This window comes from Acipenser ruthenus, chromosome 4 (assembly GCF_902713425.1).
Source record: "Acipenser ruthenus chromosome 4, fAciRut3.2 maternal haplotype, whole genome shotgun sequence".
NCBI lineage: Eukaryota > Metazoa > Chordata > Actinopteri > Acipenseriformes > Acipenseridae > Acipenser > Acipenser ruthenus.
In genome coordinates, this window is record NC_081192.1 from 62,637,997 (window position 1) to 62,656,120 (window position 18,124).

An 18,124-nucleotide genomic window follows, 5' to 3' on the forward strand; every position below is an offset into this window, starting at 1 on the left:
TCATGTATTATTTTGTTTGTAATAAATTATCTTTTCTGTTTTTATCTTAAAAGTGAGCCATGTAGTAATAAAAGTGGTCAAAAAAGGACAAAGGCTATTATATATATGTATTTGTGTTTCAGTATTTAAGTTACCGTTAGGTCCTAACATTTATTTGCAAAATACAAAAAAGTTTTAGTAATTAATGATTTCCGTTACACGAGAGTAGATGTTAAAACTTCATGCTGATTTGAACTCGGCTCTCGCCAAGATAAGCACCAACTAAGACGTAGCTTTACAGTAAATTAATGTGATCCATATGTGTCTCCATCCATTTACGTTTCCTTCCATATGATGATGTAGATATCCTTCAGTCTGGTGTTAATGGCTGAAGTGTAATGCTGGCTCCAGGGATCAGCTTATTTTGCCTCCCTGGCACATCAGCACACACAACGGCTGCGATGCTGGCTCCGGGGATCAACCACAGTGCGGCCTCCCCAGCGCATCAGCATGACAACCGTCTGGATTGAGTTAAGTATGGTACATCTCTGGGGTTTTCAAGTGGGCACCTTCCATCCTCAGTGTTTCGTCTACTAGCCCACGACACCTCAAGAGGGCTCGACGGTGATTCTAGTGTCCCAGCATCACCCCCCTCCGTCCCCCACAAAATATTGTGCTGTTCGTTCAGTAACTTGTTCACAGTGTATTTATAAAGTCTGACTACTTTCAGCAACATTATTTCAGCAGATCATAATGAGAACACCACAGGACAGTGCTCTCTTCTCTAACAAAGCCTTGGTGGTGTTGTTATTATGATTTGCTGAAATAACATTGTTGAAAGTAATCAGAGTGCATCCGGTTGTTTGACTTCTTCAACTCGTCATTCAAACCGAAGACTAGTTGCTATTGTGGTTACTGTATTGCCACTGCGAGCAAACACTGTTCTCTTTTTTTCCCCACTTTATTTGCTATACTACATTTAAATAGATAGATAGGACAGTGAGGAAGCAGAATTAGTCTACACTGACAGACAACATTCAGAGGCTGTGTACAAGAACAGAGATTTTCTTTCATCAAGCAGAAAAAAGGTAAAATACACGAATACTGTATTTATGTATTTTCAGACGGATTGATTTGCAAGTGATTAAACATAGTTTGAAAGATAACATTCGAGGTCCTATAGCCCTCGTATTGACCAATCAGGTTAAAGGAAATCTGCGATCCATTTTCCAATATTAGTTTGGCTCTTCACAAAAACAATTGCTATTTAGAATGGTCTGTGCCTAACTACATGATTATTTCTTGAGTGCAAAGGTAAACACAATGCTCAGTGTATTTTATATACTTGGATGACTCAGAAAGGAAGGCTTCATTGAATAGCATTTGATGTATTTAAAATGGCAAATTTCCTACCTTGATTTCCATGAGCTGCATGACTTCAGGGAAGACGTCGATACAGTTTGAATGTGCAATGACGGTGTGCATGCGTCTGCAGTTCATGATGGTGGTCGGGATGGCTTTCAGTTTGTTCCCACTAAAATCCACTTCCTCCAGTTCTTCCAGCTTTGCCATTTTACTGCAATGAGAACAAACACATACACAGTTTCGGTTTAAAGCATGACACATGAAGGGAACAAGCTTAGCATCTCATAGCCTGAGCCACTGGGACAATACAAGAATAGCAATCAGCTAATTCTGCAGGTTACTGATGTGGCCAATGGTAGCCTGCCTGCCTGCTTGCCTGCCTGCCTGCCTGCCCGCAAGCGTGAACTATGTTGTTATCATTTTTTCACCCTACTTTGGTTTACTACACATCTTATTAAAAGGGAATCTTTATACGTCTGATAGTTTAACAAAAACAGTTGACCATCATTGCGTGCAAGTTTTCCTTTGCTCTGATGCATTGCACTGCTGTTTGGATGCACTCTGAACATTAAAACGATTTTCTAAAGTAAACACATGTTCAGCCTCAGAACCTCGGAGGACCGGGCAGGGCCACCACGAATGACCTCTTATGTATTGCCCCCCACCACAGAGTTAAAAACGTAGTTGTAAGGTAATTTCATTTTACACAAATCTTCACCAAACTTTCAACACACACGCCTAGCCTCATATATGCTTTTCAAATTGATTTGACTATAATATGACACATTTAGATCAATATTTCAGCCAGTACATGCACTATGTTCACATACTTAAGAGGCCCCAAGTAAACTTTATTCATTGAGGACAGCTGTTGGACATGGTAATTTACAGGAGGAATAGGGTGAAAGCCAGACCAAAACAATACAAAAAGTCTTGAAAACTATAGCACACGATTACTCTGTCTCTATAATCTATAATTTGTGTGTGCATATGGAAACTGCAAATAATAATTTATTTTAAAAGAAAATATTAACACAATAAACCACTTGAAGAAATAGGATAAGTTGTAGGCTACATAAAATCATAGACCTCAATGTAGTTTCCAAATAAACACTTTTTTGTGTACTGTATGCAAGAAACAAAAAATGCTGAAACCGAATCAAATAAAAATAAAATCTACTTGCATCTAGCTAATAATCTCCATAATAATACCACTCTGGTCTGGACAGAACACGCTCTGCTCTGAGAAAAACAGGGGACCCTTTTTGGTGTACCAGGAAATTATGTCAGAGGAAAAACTGCAGTTTGTTATCCATAATAAAGAAAAGTATATACTTATGTTAATGTCCAAACAGCCAAAAGGTGAAATGTGCACAAAACAAAGATAAGCACAACAAAAGTAAACGTACATACCTACCAATATTCCCTGTAAGTTTCTCAAGTGATTCCAGTTTGCTTCTGGTAATTTTATTTGCCCTTGTAATACCTGCCAATAGTCCTATGATAAAAATATACTGACTGTGGTGTCAGCATAGCTAAACATGTTTATGCTCTAGAACACAGAAGTGGTATAAACAGTACAGCAAGTGAAAGTGTGTGGGCTGCACTGAAAGATATATAGTTTGTCCACAATCTTAACAGTAGTCTTACGCAACATGGCTTTAGTGAGTGGAGTGGCTTGTAGCTGTTTGTCTGCTGTATAGATAAATAAACACACAACAGCTGTTCCAGACTACTGTGTGTAAATTGTAGTCTTTTTAAATATATATTTCTAAATCATTAAAAATGTCTTCCACTCAAAAAAGGAAAAAGTGTAGCAACACTGTTAAAACCAAGGCATATTTGCCAAATGTCTCAGCAGTTCATTTAAAATGTTTTATCACGAAAGCCAAGCTGGGATGAAAGCTTTTGTTTACTTGAAGGTACTTGGGTGTGATGTCTAAAAGGAAACTCTATTGATTTTCTTTCCTTGCCAAATTTTCCAGTAAAAGGATTTCCCTCAAATTTAAAAGTAAGGATATCTACAGGTACTCTATAGTTAAATCTATGTCAAGGTCATTTGTGTTTTAATAAACACTTTAAAAGCCCCTTTTTCATCCAGGTTATTTAGTGTAAAGAAAAAGTATAGGATATTGTAGCCTCTGCAGGTGAGCTGTCCTGTCTGCTAGAACAGTGACAATGGTGTTGCTTTTGGAGCACTGGGCTGTCTATTTTCTTAAATGCGTTAACACATTTTTGTAACAGAAACACCTACAACATACACACCAAGACTGTACAAGAGTCTAAAGCAGCCTCTCTTGAGCATGCAGTTTAAAAAAATGACTAAGTAAAACAAATCAAATAAAAATAAAATGTAAAAGTCAAAGAAATTAGATACAAGAAACATGTAGCAAATTATATTAGATAAGGGGAAAATAAAGATAAATGGGGGAAGAATTAACCAGGAGAGATACTGTACTGAGAGAAATGGGTCAGAAATCCCAAGACCCCTGGTGCTTTTGGTTATTTGCTGAGAGTTCGCAATGTGCTCAGGGTACACTATTGAGTGAAAGAAAAATGCATCAGAGCTCCACAATCGGGTTATTGATATCAAAAGTGCTTGATTGCAATACTCAGAGTAAGGAAACCGAACACTTCTAAAACTTAATGGCTGAGGGGTGGGATCAGAACCGCTCATAGTTCTAGTAGTTACAATCAGAACCAACAAATCAGGCCAGCTACTACATATTTTTTTCTGGCACTGCTCACATGACCTTAATCTGGGAAGCAGAGGCTCCACGTGCGGTGTGGTATGGTGTGGTGTGTCACCTGTCCCCCTGCCCCTCTATATATTCAATGCCGTTCTTACCTGGCTGGAAAGCTCTGCATGTGGTTGTATGCAAGGTGCAAGACCCGCAGATGACAATGGCCTGTCAGCAGTGGCACACATTTGTCGGTCAGACGGTTGTTGGTCAGATAGAGCTCTTGCAGGATGCTGTGGCTTTCCTCGGACACACTGGAGGGAGGAAGTGTTTCCAGCTTGTTGGCTGAGGCATTCAGGCATCGTAAGCTGTAAAGTTAAAAAGTCAGGAAGTAAGCAAGCAATAGAAAAATAATCTTAGCTGCTACCTCACCGTATACATACTGTATATCCTTCTTGGTCCGGGATGAATGGAGCTGGGTTGTTTTTGTTTTTATTTCCCTCCATTAACTGTATAAATTCAGATTTGTTGAGACCAAGTCTAAAGTGCGCACATTGTGAAACCATGGCTTTTAGGCTATACTCATTCTGTAGATCATTTGAAATTTGGTACACACTCTGGAAAAAACTTTTTAAATATAGTTTTAAAACTATATTTAAAAAAGTTTCCTTTATCAAGGACTGGTTGACTATATTGTATGTATGGCTTGTCCCAAACCATTTTAGTTTAGTAGAGCACTTTGCACACTACTCCAAACAATAGGATAATCAGAGATATGTGTATTTAGCATGTGCAGACAGCCACTCCTCAATACGTGGACAACTGCATGCACTTCAATTGATACCCATTTTGCATTAAAATAGAACGATAAAAACAAAATGTAAATATAAAATTCTGGATTAATGTTGACAAATATGAGAAACTTTAAACTTAAAAACTGTAGAAAATGAAGAGGACTGCTTAAAAAAACAAGTTTCTACATGCAAATATAAATAGCACATGACACACTGTAATAAAATCTGTCAGCAGGTGTGATATCATGAGTGTGATATCATGACAGACATTTACGTGTACAGTAGTCTCCGCGTGTATGAACAACTCCTAAGAGAAAACTTCAGCTTAGGAAATACCCTTCTGCTGAAATGTCGCCTAAAGGAACAGAAACACCTTTCTGACATTGATAGCGATTTGTTGCTAACTGATTCAATACTGTTTTGTAACCTGATAACTAGTACTAATACATTTGTATTTATTGATTCATATAGTGATTGGCCTTGGCATATTGTGTCCAGGTCAACTCTGTCTTGGAGAACATTTTGGCTAAGAGAACACTTCGCTTGCTTCCCAAGGGGTGTTCTCTTATATTACACGAATTAGGCAATAAGACTAAATGTGTTTTTGTTCAGACTTGATAAAGTTATGGTTCGTGTTTGCTTGAAGGGCGCTGGTCTTCAGTAATACAGCCTGGAGAGACGGGATTCCTGCGGGATTCCCACGGTACGAGAATACATTTCGCTTTATGCAGGAATGGATGGAAACGGAAATTAAACTGGCAGGAATGGGTGGGACCGGGAATAAAGAGTTTTAAATCTCAAAGGAACGGATGGGAGTGGAACTGAAGGCTAAAATTAAATCAATCAAATGCAAATGGTATCCATATACTTACCATATACTTACCAAGACAAACACTATATATAACACTCGTATCAAAGACACTCATTTTAATTGACACACCCCATTTAGTGATGTCACTGGCCCACCCATTCAATTCAACCCCACTACATCTTGCTATCGTTGATTACAAAATTTACACTAAAACTGTAAAATACATAAACTAATTTTAAATATGTCAACCTCAGCAAATAATTGGATTAATTAAACTTATTGGGAGTTCAAGTTGGAGTGAAACTCAAGACTGTGGCCTTCAAGTTTTGTTTTTTTTTAATTTATTTTTATCAACACATTATGCATAAAATGGTTGAAGTTGGTTTATGTGGTTCTTGTTATTCTTGTAATAGGTAATATGGCAATAGTGAATGACATTTTAAAAATTAAACTAGGAACAGGATGAGACTGAAAAACACAAGAAAAAAATGGTAACCCGAAAAATATCCTGCCTGAAAGGTATGTCATACAGCAAGAGGCTAAAAGAAATCAGTCTCGTCTCTTTTTCTTAAATATCACGGGACGGGATGGGACAGGACATTTTATGACAAGACGGGATGGGACGGGAATGAAAAAAAAAAGATATGTACGGAACAGTATGGAATGGGAAAAATTCTGGAGGGACAGGATGGGAACAAAAATGACATTGAAACATTTTTCACGGGATGGGATAGGAAAATGTATGATGGGACGGAACTCAAGTTTCATTCCCCTGTCACTCTCTAATGCAGACTGAGGCATCTTACATGACCCTACATGTGAACTAGTTCAGAATTTCAGTGTCTGTGCACTCAGTGCAATATCCGTTAAATTTCATTTGTATTTAACTTGCTTCAGAATACCAATTATTTCTTCATTTAAAAAAGAGGTTTGATGTTTCTGGAATCATTTCAGAAAAATACTCCATTTCATCATATTTAAGACAAGATTTTGACTAATTACTGCAGATCATGTAACAACATATCTTTTTTTGTAGCTGATACTGGATAGGTGCAGGCATCAGAGCCAGACGATGGGCAAGAACTACCACCACGAGTCACAACAGGGCTTTTCGTTATCCAAAACTAATACAACAATTTTAACTTTTAAGGTGTGTTGAGGTTTGTTTTAAAGCTGCACATATAAAACAAAAAGCTACTCTTATAAAACACAGGCACAAACACCTTGCAAAAGTCAAAATTACAATAAAAAATGACATTATAACATTATAAGACATAGTCCTAAAAAGCTTCAAAGGCTAGGAAAAAAATAAATAAAAAAAAGTCAAGTCGCTAACATGTTTTGCACTCCAACAAGCACAGACTCGTACCTGTCTGCCTTCAGGAAGAGGTTGGAGGGCAGTTCAAGGAGCTGGTTGTGCTGCACATCCAGAACCTCCACCTCGGTGCGCTCCAGTCTCTCGGGGAGTTTCCGCAGCTGGTTGTGTCCGGCCAGCAGCTTCCGCAGACTGCTGTTACAGAACAGCCTGCAAGGCAAATAAACAGAAGGGTGACACAGTCATTCGCCTGCCAAGATTGCTGCTTGCTTTGTAACATTACAGTTTTATTTTGCTTTCTCAAAGTGAAGATTACACACAATAAAAGGGAGTCCATTAATAATGCTAACAAGATTCCTTGTTTTCGATTGGCTTCACTTTGCAGTAATACAGATTGTGGAATCTCAGCATTTAGGAAATGACAGTGTTTCCATAAACTGTGTCCCTTTACTCATCTGGCTATTTTTTAAATCAATTATGTTCAGTTTATGCACATTAAAACGTTATCTGCAAGTTTCGCTAAGCAAATAGAACATAGTGACAATACTGAGAGAGATCTTAATTTGTTGTTATAGCAAAAGGAGGAGCAGTGGCTGAAATGGTTTAATAGAAGAAAATGGGAGAAAATACAGCTCTGCTAGTTCACAGCTGTATCTGATTCAGCAATCAATGTGACAAATAACCAGGCTTCACAAAGTACATGAACTAACACTAGACTACACTGATATCTAACATTGTTAACATTGGGTCAAGATGATGAAGTGATGAGATGTTCGCACACAAACCCACTTGAATGCACAAGTTAATTTACATTGATTTCACATTATTTCCACAAGTGATTCCAAAAGGTGCAATTTGCTGTGGATAAGACCTAAAAAAAAGAATACTGAATGATCGTTCGTGGTATCCTTTTTTTTTTTTTTTTTTTAATGCCGCAGGAGCAAATCTCAGTAAATCACAAGCCCCAACAGGGGAATACAAACTGCATACCACGAACGATCATTCAGTGTTCTGTTTATACCACAAGCATATATTTAAAATAAATAGCAATACAATTGTTTTAATTTTTATATTAAATCAATTATTTCATTGTCAACAGACTGTGCTTTGAAGCAGATTAATTTCTAACCCTGTTTATGGTCTCTTCTTTTTAGATAGACCCTTGGCTTAGGTCAGTCTAAGAATTTGCAGTCTCTGTTGTTTCCTACCGTTACTGGTGTTAATGGCTGTTTACCATATTTTTGTTTTCATTGACTTTTGGGATAATTTCCATTTCAGCAATATCTACCGGTGTAGGGCCAGAAAGTGGTACATCGTCAGAATGTGGTATGCGTACCAAAACTTGACCCATGTAACGTCAGAAACAGGTACCCTGTCAGTGCTGTGATTAACTACTGGACAAATCACTACAAATAAGACACACTGTGCTTCACCCACAAAATCGTATATGTTTACAATTTTAGATAACCCAATTTGTTGCTCATCAGTTAAAGTCAACTACATTTGCTGAATTGTGAAAAATATTATATCAAAAATGTATTGATGCATTCCTTTGTTTGACAACTATCGATAGTCAAGCCTGTGCATCGTTTTTGTGTAAAGGGTTTAAGCAAAGCAAATTTTTTATTAAATTTGGAATCGGCAATACTTTTTTGCATTAAGCACAGAGCTTCTCTGCCCTCAGGTCTGACTCTGAATCTGCATGTGATTCCGCCCCCTGTGAGTGTTTACTGATGGGATTGCATCTGTGCAGAGTCTTCAAAGCAACAGAGCAAGTTAAGAGTGTTGTTTTAAAATTAAATACTGTATCCATCGAGCTATAAATACAATGCCTTCCGATGTTTGGCAATTATTTTCTAAAGTAACATGGCGAGAAAGTAAAGTAAGGAAAGTAATGTTTGGGATACTCCAGCAACACAACTAATTTTGCGTGACCATTTAATGAGATGGCACATTTATTCATCTGAACTACCCCAGAGTAAAAGTGAAGAAAAACAAAAATCGTTCCAAAAGTTGTATCTTTGAACATCCTCGCAACGTCAGTCCCTAGTGAGCAGGTATTCAGTAAATGCTGAGCAGATTGCAAGCAAGTGCCAGTCATCGTTTAAATTAAAACAAAATGTGGACACTATCATGTTCTTTAACACAATTAAAATGTAAGCCATGGACAACACTCTTGTTAATAAACTGCTGTGGATAGTGATCATTTTTTTTAAATATTTTTTTTTCTCTTGATTGGTTGTTACTCTGACTTCTTATGGATTTAAACAACAGGTTTTTTTTTTTTTGGGGGGGGGGATTTTGTTTTGACCCCCAACTGGTACAAACGAAAAATAATAATTGAATATATTTTGTAATTACTATATGCATATCAATTTAATATGCATAATAGTTTTTAAAGTGTTACTTGCAATGTTACACAGTTATCCACAGCTCCACATGCATTGCTGTGTTTTTTTTTCCCTTTCATAACGCTGATAAATCAATGCATCTGCTTTTTTGGAGAAAGATATATCAATAGTGAAAAATTAGGCGTCACCCCAGCCTTAATTAAAAATAACTTTAAGGGCCAAACTCAGTACATCGTACCCCTCCAGATGGACGTTTCATTTGTGCATGCCCGGGCAAGCACAGTACACAGTGTACCACGTTTTAACGCTTACCACAAAACACCACACCGATGGTAATGAAGGGGCTACAGGCTGCATGGATAAGTCAGAAGCAGGCAGATCGGTAACTAGCATTTCTTGAATAAACTGGTTCACAAGGAAAATCGGGAGTCCAAATCAAAACAACAACAGAAATCTGAAATTAAAAGTTGTATAAAAACGCATATCTGTGGCAGTATTGTTCGAACTACTGAAGCACAGCTCAGTCCTGAATTTCAGCAGTACACCACTGGATTGGAATATAAACAAAGACACATGCGAAATAGTCCTAGTAAGCATGTTATCCCATTTATGTTATCCACTCTATTTATCCCACGCGAGATATACCCACACTTTTGGTATAACTACAGATATACCAGAACTTGGAAGATAAAACAGGATATACTGTATGTATAAAACCAACAAGGAGTTTATTTTTAATTAATTTTAAAATTAATTAGCACTTTATAATTTGAGATGAAGTCACAATTGTATTGATGAAAGGTGAAGTCCAGGAGGCCAACTGTTGCAAAAGCAAGGAGGAGGAGGAGACTCCCAGGTCTGACGGGGAGAGCACAGTCTATCAGGTTTCATTCCTGCAGGAAACTCATTACCCCCTTTATTATGAGGCTGAGATTACTCTGCATTTACCACCTGTCTCCCTCTTTCAGGACTACATTGTTTAATCAATGCCCTACCGTGACCTTTTATCCAATCGGATATTCTCAAGTTACAAAACAGCACTTCTGAAGCTGACATTAAAACAACCTAATACTTTTCATCCTCTTAACAACCAGACCAGACTGACCCAAGTCTTCACCATATACAGTAGTATGTACACATATGCACTGTATTTACTTTAGGTTGCTGACTAGCCATGCTCTCTTGAACCACAATGTTAAAAGTGTTGCTGGAGGTTTTATACAGACTGTAAAAATATTCAACTGATAAGGTGCATGGAAATCAATGATTCAATCTTAATGGGGTGGCCAGTCTAAAACCAAAATAGACATTAATATCATTGACTTAACCCAATCCAAAAGAGAGGCTGTTTACAAGTAGTATAGTTTCTTCGATTAAATATTAGTGCCCCCCCCCCCCCCCCCCATTCCACACTTTCCCCCCCTGCATTTATTAAACTGAACGATGTACAGTAAGATACACACACTATATATATATATATATATATATATATATATATATATATATATATATATACTACCGGTCAAAAGTTTTAGAACACCTCAATTTTTCCAGTTTTTATTGAAATTTACGCAGTTTAATGTCTCAATGTACTCTGAAATTAAAGCATAGAACAAATAAACAATTGGAGATAAAAAAGAAATCATGGAATCGTTTTGTTTAACAAAATTTAATCTAAATTTTTGACTCATCAAAGTAGCCACCTTTTGCAGATATAACAGCCGAACACACTTGTGGCATTCTTTCTATAATGGAAATCAAATATTGTTCGGAAAGTTCTTCCCAACACTGTTGCAGAAGTTCCCACAAATGTGTTGCACTTGTAGGTTGCTTTGCTTTCACCCTTCTGTCCAGTTCATCCCAAACCAGCTCGATGGGGTTTAAGTCTGGAGACTGTGCTGGCCATTCCATGATTTGAAGCCTACCGTCTTGTTCTTTTCTTCTAAGGTAGTTCTGACATAGCCTGAAGGTATGTTTTGAGTCATTATCTTGCTGTAGGATGAACCCCTGACCAACTAGGCGTATACCAGAGGGTATTGCATGGCGCTGCAAAATGCTGTGCTAGCAGTTTTGGTTCAGGGTGCCACTCACTCTGTGCAAGTCGCCGACTCTGGATCCAGCAAAAGAGACCCAGACTATCACACTTTCTCCTCCATGTTTGACAGCTGGTGTCATACACCGAGGAACCATCCTTTCGCCTACTCGACGGCGTACAAAAACCCTGCGTGATGAACCGAAGATTTCAAATTTTGATTCATCGGTCCATAAGACCTTCTTCCAGTCTTCAGTAGTCCACTGGCGGTGCTTCATGGCCCAGGAAAGCCTCTTTTTCTTATTTTGCCATCTTAGCAATTGTACTCACTGACACCTTGGCTTTCTTTGCAAGACCTACACTTTTAAGGGTTATAATGGTCTGTCTGTCTTCCTTTGTTAATTGCCTTTTTCTCGCCATTATGAGAGCAATATACTACTTCCTGCAGTACAATACTGTCCAAATAATGCTTAAGAGGGTGTAGTAACACAGTCTGTTCCAACACTGCTTTTATACAGACAGAGGGTTTGTAAGTAATCAACAAAAGTTGGGAAACCTTTAGGAATTGTTAGCATCAACTTTCAAGGCTTAATTTACTTCCATTGCTGCAGAACAGCTGTAAGTTGTTAACCCATTACTTGTTCCCTGAAAAAGGCCTTTTTGTATAACTCTGAAATGTACATTATTTTTCAGTTTTTGGTAACCTAAACTTTTTTTTTTAACCTCTGGCAGTTTACCACTTACCTTTGTACCATTTCAGGTTATTCACTGGACTTGAACTGCTTAAATTTAAATAAAAACTGGAAAAATGGGGGTGTTCTAAAACTTTTGACCAGTAGTGTATATATAATTAAGACTTTGTATTACTAATTAAGACTCTGTATTACTCTGATACTAGTGAGTCTGAATACTAAGTTTAATTTATTGTGTTGAGAGTGAAAAATAGTCGGACTGACGGACACAAATAAAAGCTATAAACTCAGATCGGCAGGAAGAATGGACGTTAAACCAGCCAAGCATTGTCTCCTCGAATGACATTGAAATGCAACTAAATCCTGTATTTTGGACCTTGGTGATACTGCAACAGGACCGTCATAGCCTTGTTTATCTGTGTATCCGAAAACTATCTTTGGTAAGCAAAACCATTCATTTTCATCAGAATATTAAAATATGTTTTCATATTTTGAGTACAGTAAGCAGGCAGATGCAGTTTTCTTCTTTCCTTGCAGACACTTTTTCAGAAGTTCAAAAGACTCCGCTTTCACTGAAAATGGAATGAAGGACTGGAATAATCTAAAGAAAAAACTTCAGAACATTCATAATCTGGCACCACAAACAGTGTTCTGAAAGGTGGCATTTGTTCAAACAGTCGAAGGAAGTATGTTCTGACTGTAGGTCACAGTTATCAAATTCTCACAAAACGATGGTGCGTGAAAACAGACAGTATGCTTCAAAAATATTTTGCCACAAGTTCTGTAAAATCAGATTCAGATCAAGCAGTTTGTATAGGTAACAGCAATTCGAATAAATGTAGAAATTGTGAAGAGGAGTTTTTCGTCGGCTGCCTCCTGCAGCGGTATGGGGGGCTCAGATCGGCGGGAAGAATTGACGTTAAACCAGCCAAGCATTGTCTCCTCCAATAACATTGAAATGCAACTAAATCCTGTATCTATACTACAGTGTTGATTTTGATATCCCAGCTGCCCTAGTGGTCTGGCGGTTGTGCAGTAGAAAAACAAGAAATACGTTTGTCAGACCTGGTTTGCTTTTTTGCGGGTAAAAAACAAAAATCCATCTTCTTCTCTCACAAATATGTTTTGTGTTGGTCAGAACAATTTCTTGTGAGGGTTTGGGCAATTTATTTTGGGGGGGCTTAGTCTCCCCAAGCCTCTTAGACGCGCCGCCTATGTGTATAGTTTAAGTAACCACACCAGCATCTTAATTTCGATCATTAAAATGTAGACATATAAAATATGTCCCTCTGTGCTTTCTTGTTTTATCCCCCTTGTGCCCCCTGCTGCCCATAATCCCACCAATGGGTGATGGTTACTATTCAGTAGCAATTTTAATGACAAGGACACCACTTCACAAAAATAACAAGTTGCAATAAGGGTAAATTAAAGATTTCTTGACTCTGTGCTCCACCAATAAAGGTAGCTAAGCATGAAATTAGAAGCTACTGCACTTCGGTCACTGTACCTAGCCTGGTGGGAGTTTTGTGCAAACCTTTTTGAACACTCACCTAACAGGCAGCTCACAGATCTGGTTGTGGCCAATGTCCAGCACTTCCAGTTTTTTGCTCTCACACACCCACTCGGGCAAGCTCTCCAGACGGTTCCTGTGGAAACACAGGTCGACATCACAGGGAGAGAAATAATCAAAGAATGAATTCAAAAGCCCCACCAGCTAAAACTCTTCAGCTCAAGTGTTTTATTGTTTTGAACATTATGGTTTGTAAACGTACTGAGTAAAAAAAAAAAAAAAAAAAACACAGGATCACAAGGTTCTGAAACATAGGTTCACAAGGTCTTCTGAATTATTGTCATTTGTTTTCTATTAAAAGTGTATTGTATTAAAAACACAGGTACATGGGCTCCCGAGTGGCGCATCCAGTAAAGGCGCTCCGCGCGGAGTGCAGGATGTGCCCTATAGCCTGGAGATCGCGGGTTCTAATCCAGGCTATGTCACAGCTGACCATGACCGGGAGTTCCTAGGGGGCGGCGCACAATTGGCTGAGCGCTGCCCGGGTAGGGAGGGTTTAGGTCGGCAGGGGAATCCACGGCTCACTGCGCATCAGCGACCCCTGTGGCCGATAGGGCGCCTGTGGCTCTGCAGCGGAGCCGCCAGATCTGTGTTGTTCTCCGGCAGTATAGGTCTGGTGGCATTGCTGTGGATCTGCAGTACGAAAAATGACGGCTTGGCAGGAGCACGTTTCGGAGGACGCGTATTCCAGCCTCCGTTTCCCGAGTCGGCGGGGGGGTTGCGAGCGGTGAGCCGGGGATACAGATAATAATTGGGCATGCTAAATTGGGGTGAAAACCGGGGTAAAATAATTGGCGACGACTAAATTTTTTGAAAAAAAAAAAAAAAAAAAAAAAAACACAGGTACATTCAATTAAATTAAAACCATGACAGATCTAAGCACTGCCATTATATTAATCATTAAAAGCAAGCCTTCCTGGCATATTATATATATTTTTACAGACAGAAATACATCCAAAAGACTTGCATGAACAGTTTGATTTTCATAACCTTGTCCTAATTTAGATTAGTTTAGATCTACCATTGTTTAGACCTCCATGGTCTTTTTCATCTTTACTTTACAAGTGTATGCTACTTGCCTGGAAACATCCATGTATGCAAGGTAACTGGGTACTGGATAAACTTCCAGCTGAGATAGTTCTGAAACAAAGTAAAACAGTTCATTTAAATTAATATTTTAAGTTGGAAACATTATTAAACTCTAAATCAATAGGTCAACAAGCCTAATCCTCAAAGGCTTATTGCAAATGAGGTTATTTTACATTGTTAGTTCTCATTTTCTTATCTCTTCTGAAGGTTCTAGTCCTTTTTAGTAGCATTATTACTGGCCTTCCTTTTATTGTGCAAACAAACTCAGTTCTTGACATGATCACATGATCACATGATGCTGTGAATCACATGGCCTGATTGCAGCTATATCACTGGAGAGAGTGTGAACTACAAACACATGATTCTGTGAATCACATGACCTGATTGCAGCTACATCACTGGAGAGAGTGTGAACTACAAACACATGATGCTGTGAATCACATGGCCTGATTGCAGCTACATCACTGGAGAGAGTGTGAACTACAAACATATGAAGTGATTGGGTACCAAGAAGCAGCAGCAGCTTTTCATCTATAGGGTTGGACATAAAATACATCAGCAAAGAACCAAAAGATATTCAACAGAAAAACGGAGGACCAGTGCTAACAAGATGTAAGAACATGTGTTTTAAAACCTTCGTAAGTTATAAGCAAACCGTACATGGCTGTACAGAGGGAATGGCTGGAGAATTCCTTTTCAATGAATAAATAAATGTGTTTTACCATTGGATGATACGTAGAGTCCTTTTAGTAAGCATCCACTGACTTTAAGAGCAGCAAGGTGGTTTCGTTCGCAGTGCAGCACCTCAAGCTTTGTGAACGCTGTGCAGTCCAGATGGCACAGGTGGTTGTCCCTCAGATCCAGGTGGGTGATGTGCCGCAGGAAGTCTGGCTCCTCCTGAACCACCCTCCTGATCTTGTTGAGCCTGAACGTAGCAAGCATAGGAGAAGGAAGAAAAAAGGTCAGAAACTTCTAAGGGAAAACCAAAAGCTTTATCTAAACTTCTTTTAAGTTAAATCAAATTTTGTTGCTCCAGGAAGCATCATTAATCAATGATCTACACAACATTAAGTATTGCCACCCTTATGTTAACAAAAACTAATTTATTTATTTATTTATTTATTTATTTATTTATTTTTTGGTAATCCAGTTAACCAGAATTGTCAGGTCTTCTACCAGTGTGTAATACATGTAATACTTTTTTACAGCAGTGTGACGGGGGACTGCCCCGTCTTTATGAACGTGGTTGGGACTGGCAGGGAGGGGGTTAAAATTCCTCCCTGCCAGGAAAACATGTGAGAATGTGGCTGGAGCCCTAATTGAATAATCAGCAATTATTGATTAATTGGGCTCCAGCCACAGGGGATAAAAGCCAGGGGAGAGGCCCTGGCTAGGAGAGAGAGTTCTGGAAGGAGAAGAAGAGTGTTTTTGTTTGTGCTGTGTTATTGAAATCCAGTGAAGGCAACGCCCAGCCTGGAAACCTTATTTTGTAAGTTTTGTTTTGTGTTTTTGAAACCTTTTTGTTTGGCCCTTGTGCCTATTTATTTTGTATTTCTGTATATTAAAAGCTTTATTTTGAACTTTATACTGTCTCTGAGTCTCAACCTCTGCCAATCCTGTCACAGTTGGTGTCAGAAATGGGATAGCGCCACCTGGAGGCTCAGAGCAGTAATTTATTTATTTTTTTAAATTTTGTGAGTTTTTTTTTTTTTTTTTGAAAAAAAAAATGGGGAAGAAGAGCAGAGCGGCAAAGGCAGAAGATGCAGCAGCTGAAGAAATGTAAGCTGCTGCAACAACAGCCACCCCAGCTGGAGGACCCAGCCAGCCTTTTTCCCTGGTGCTCTTGGTGTGGGAAGGTGGATCATTGGTGGAGGTCCTGTCCAGATGTGCCACCAGCTGACTGGTGTGGGTGCTGTGAGGCGGATGGCCACAGCTGGGCAGGATGCCCCCACAATCTGGACCAGGAGCAGCTGCAAACCCTGTCCTCGACAGCCACCCCACCACTTCCAACATCACCGCCTTCACCACCATCCCAGGAAATATGGGACTGGTTGATGCACCCTGAGGCGGACCTCTTCCACGACCTCCCCATAGTTATCAACACGCTGTGGCGTCGAGATGGGGGGAGGTGGGAAAAGTGGGAGGAACAGCATTACCCGGCGTCCTTCGCAGAGCTGGCCCTGATGGTCATTAACTACCTGGCGGTAGATATGGGAGAGCTCCCAGTCATTCCAATAAAGAAGGTGGAGCCATCGTCCCGAGAGCCAGAGAGGGGTGAGCCGTCGTCCCGAGAGCCAGAGAGGGGTGAGCCGTCGTCCCGAGAGCCAGAGAGGGGTGAGCCGTCGTCCCGAGAGCCAGAGAGGGGTGAGCCGTCGTCCCGAGAGCCAGAGAGGGGTGAGCCGTCGTCCCGAGAGTCAGAGAGGGGTGAGCCGCCGTCCCGAGAGCCAGAAGGGGAGGAGCCGCCGTCCCGAGAGCCAGAAGGGGAGGAGCCGCCGTCCCGAGAGCCAGAAGGGGAGGAGCCGCCGTCCCGAGAGCCAGAATGGGAGCCGCTGCCGTCGCCCAGAGAGGGGGAGCCCGAACGTCCACAGTCCGAGAGGGGGGAGCCCGAACGTCCACAGCCCGAGAGGGGGGAGCCCGAACGTCCACAGCCCGAGAGGGGGGAGCCCGAACGTCCACAGCCCGAGAGGGAGGAGCCCGAACGTCCACAGCCCGAGAGGGAGGAGCCCGAACGTCCACAGCCCGAGGGGGAGGAGCCCGAGCGGGAGGAGTCGGTGCGTCCACGGCCCGAGCGGGAGGAGTCGGTGCGTCCACGGCCCGAGCGGGAGGAGTCGGTGCGTCCACGGCCCGAGCGGGAGGAGTCGGTGCGTCCACGGCCCGAGAAGGGGAAGCCCACAGGCCCAGGGCTGAAGGGACCCGCAGGGGAAGAATACAGGCTGTTCCCACCTCCACCGCCAGCAGAGGGGGAACAGCCGGAGCTGTCTCTCCCTCCATCGCCTGGGGTTGCCTGCCTGTCCGCATCGCCTGGGGTTGCCTGCCTGTCCGCATCGCCTGGGGTTGCCTGCCTGTCTGCGCCGCCAGGGGGTCCAGAGGGTCCAGCGTCGCCAGAGGGGCCAGGGGGTCCCGCATCGCCAGAGGGTCCAGCGCCGCCGGAAGGACCAAAGTTGCTGTTCCCGCCTCCGCCAGCAGAGGGAGACGAGTTGCCGTTCCCGCCTCCGCCAGCAGAGGGAGACGAGTTGCCGTTCCCGCCTCCGCCAGCAGAGGGAGACGAGTTGCCGTTCCCGCCTCCGCCAGCAGAGGGAGACGAGTTGCCGTTTCCGCCTCCGCCAGCAGAGGGAGACGAGCCGCCGTTCCCGCCTCCGCCAGCAGAGGGAGACGAGCCGCCGTTTTCCGCCAGCAGAGGGAGACGAGTTGCCGTTCCCGCCTCCGCCAGCAGAGGGAGACGAGC

At 41.1% G+C, this 18,124-nt stretch overlaps 1 protein-coding gene across 1 annotated transcript in view; it reads right to left on the reverse strand.

Moving 5' to 3' along the window:
* The window catches only part of LOC117400369 (PH domain leucine-rich repeat-containing protein phosphatase 1-like), a 143,358-nt gene that overhangs the window by 18,201 nt on the left and 107,033 nt on the right, over positions 1 to 18,124 (reverse strand). Inside the window, exons 7-12 of the mRNA XM_034000224.3 lie at positions 15,402 to 15,604; positions 14,670 to 14,730; positions 13,571 to 13,666; positions 7,000 to 7,155; positions 4,193 to 4,393; positions 1,393 to 1,555 (exon numbers count right to left, since the gene is read on the reverse strand). Coding sequence (XP_033856115.3) covers positions 1,393 to 1,555; positions 4,193 to 4,393; positions 7,000 to 7,155; positions 13,571 to 13,666; positions 14,670 to 14,730; positions 15,402 to 15,604 — 880 coding nt within the window. The remainder of the gene's footprint in view (positions 1 to 1,392; positions 1,556 to 4,192; positions 4,394 to 6,999; positions 7,156 to 13,570; positions 13,667 to 14,669; positions 14,731 to 15,401; positions 15,605 to 18,124) is intronic.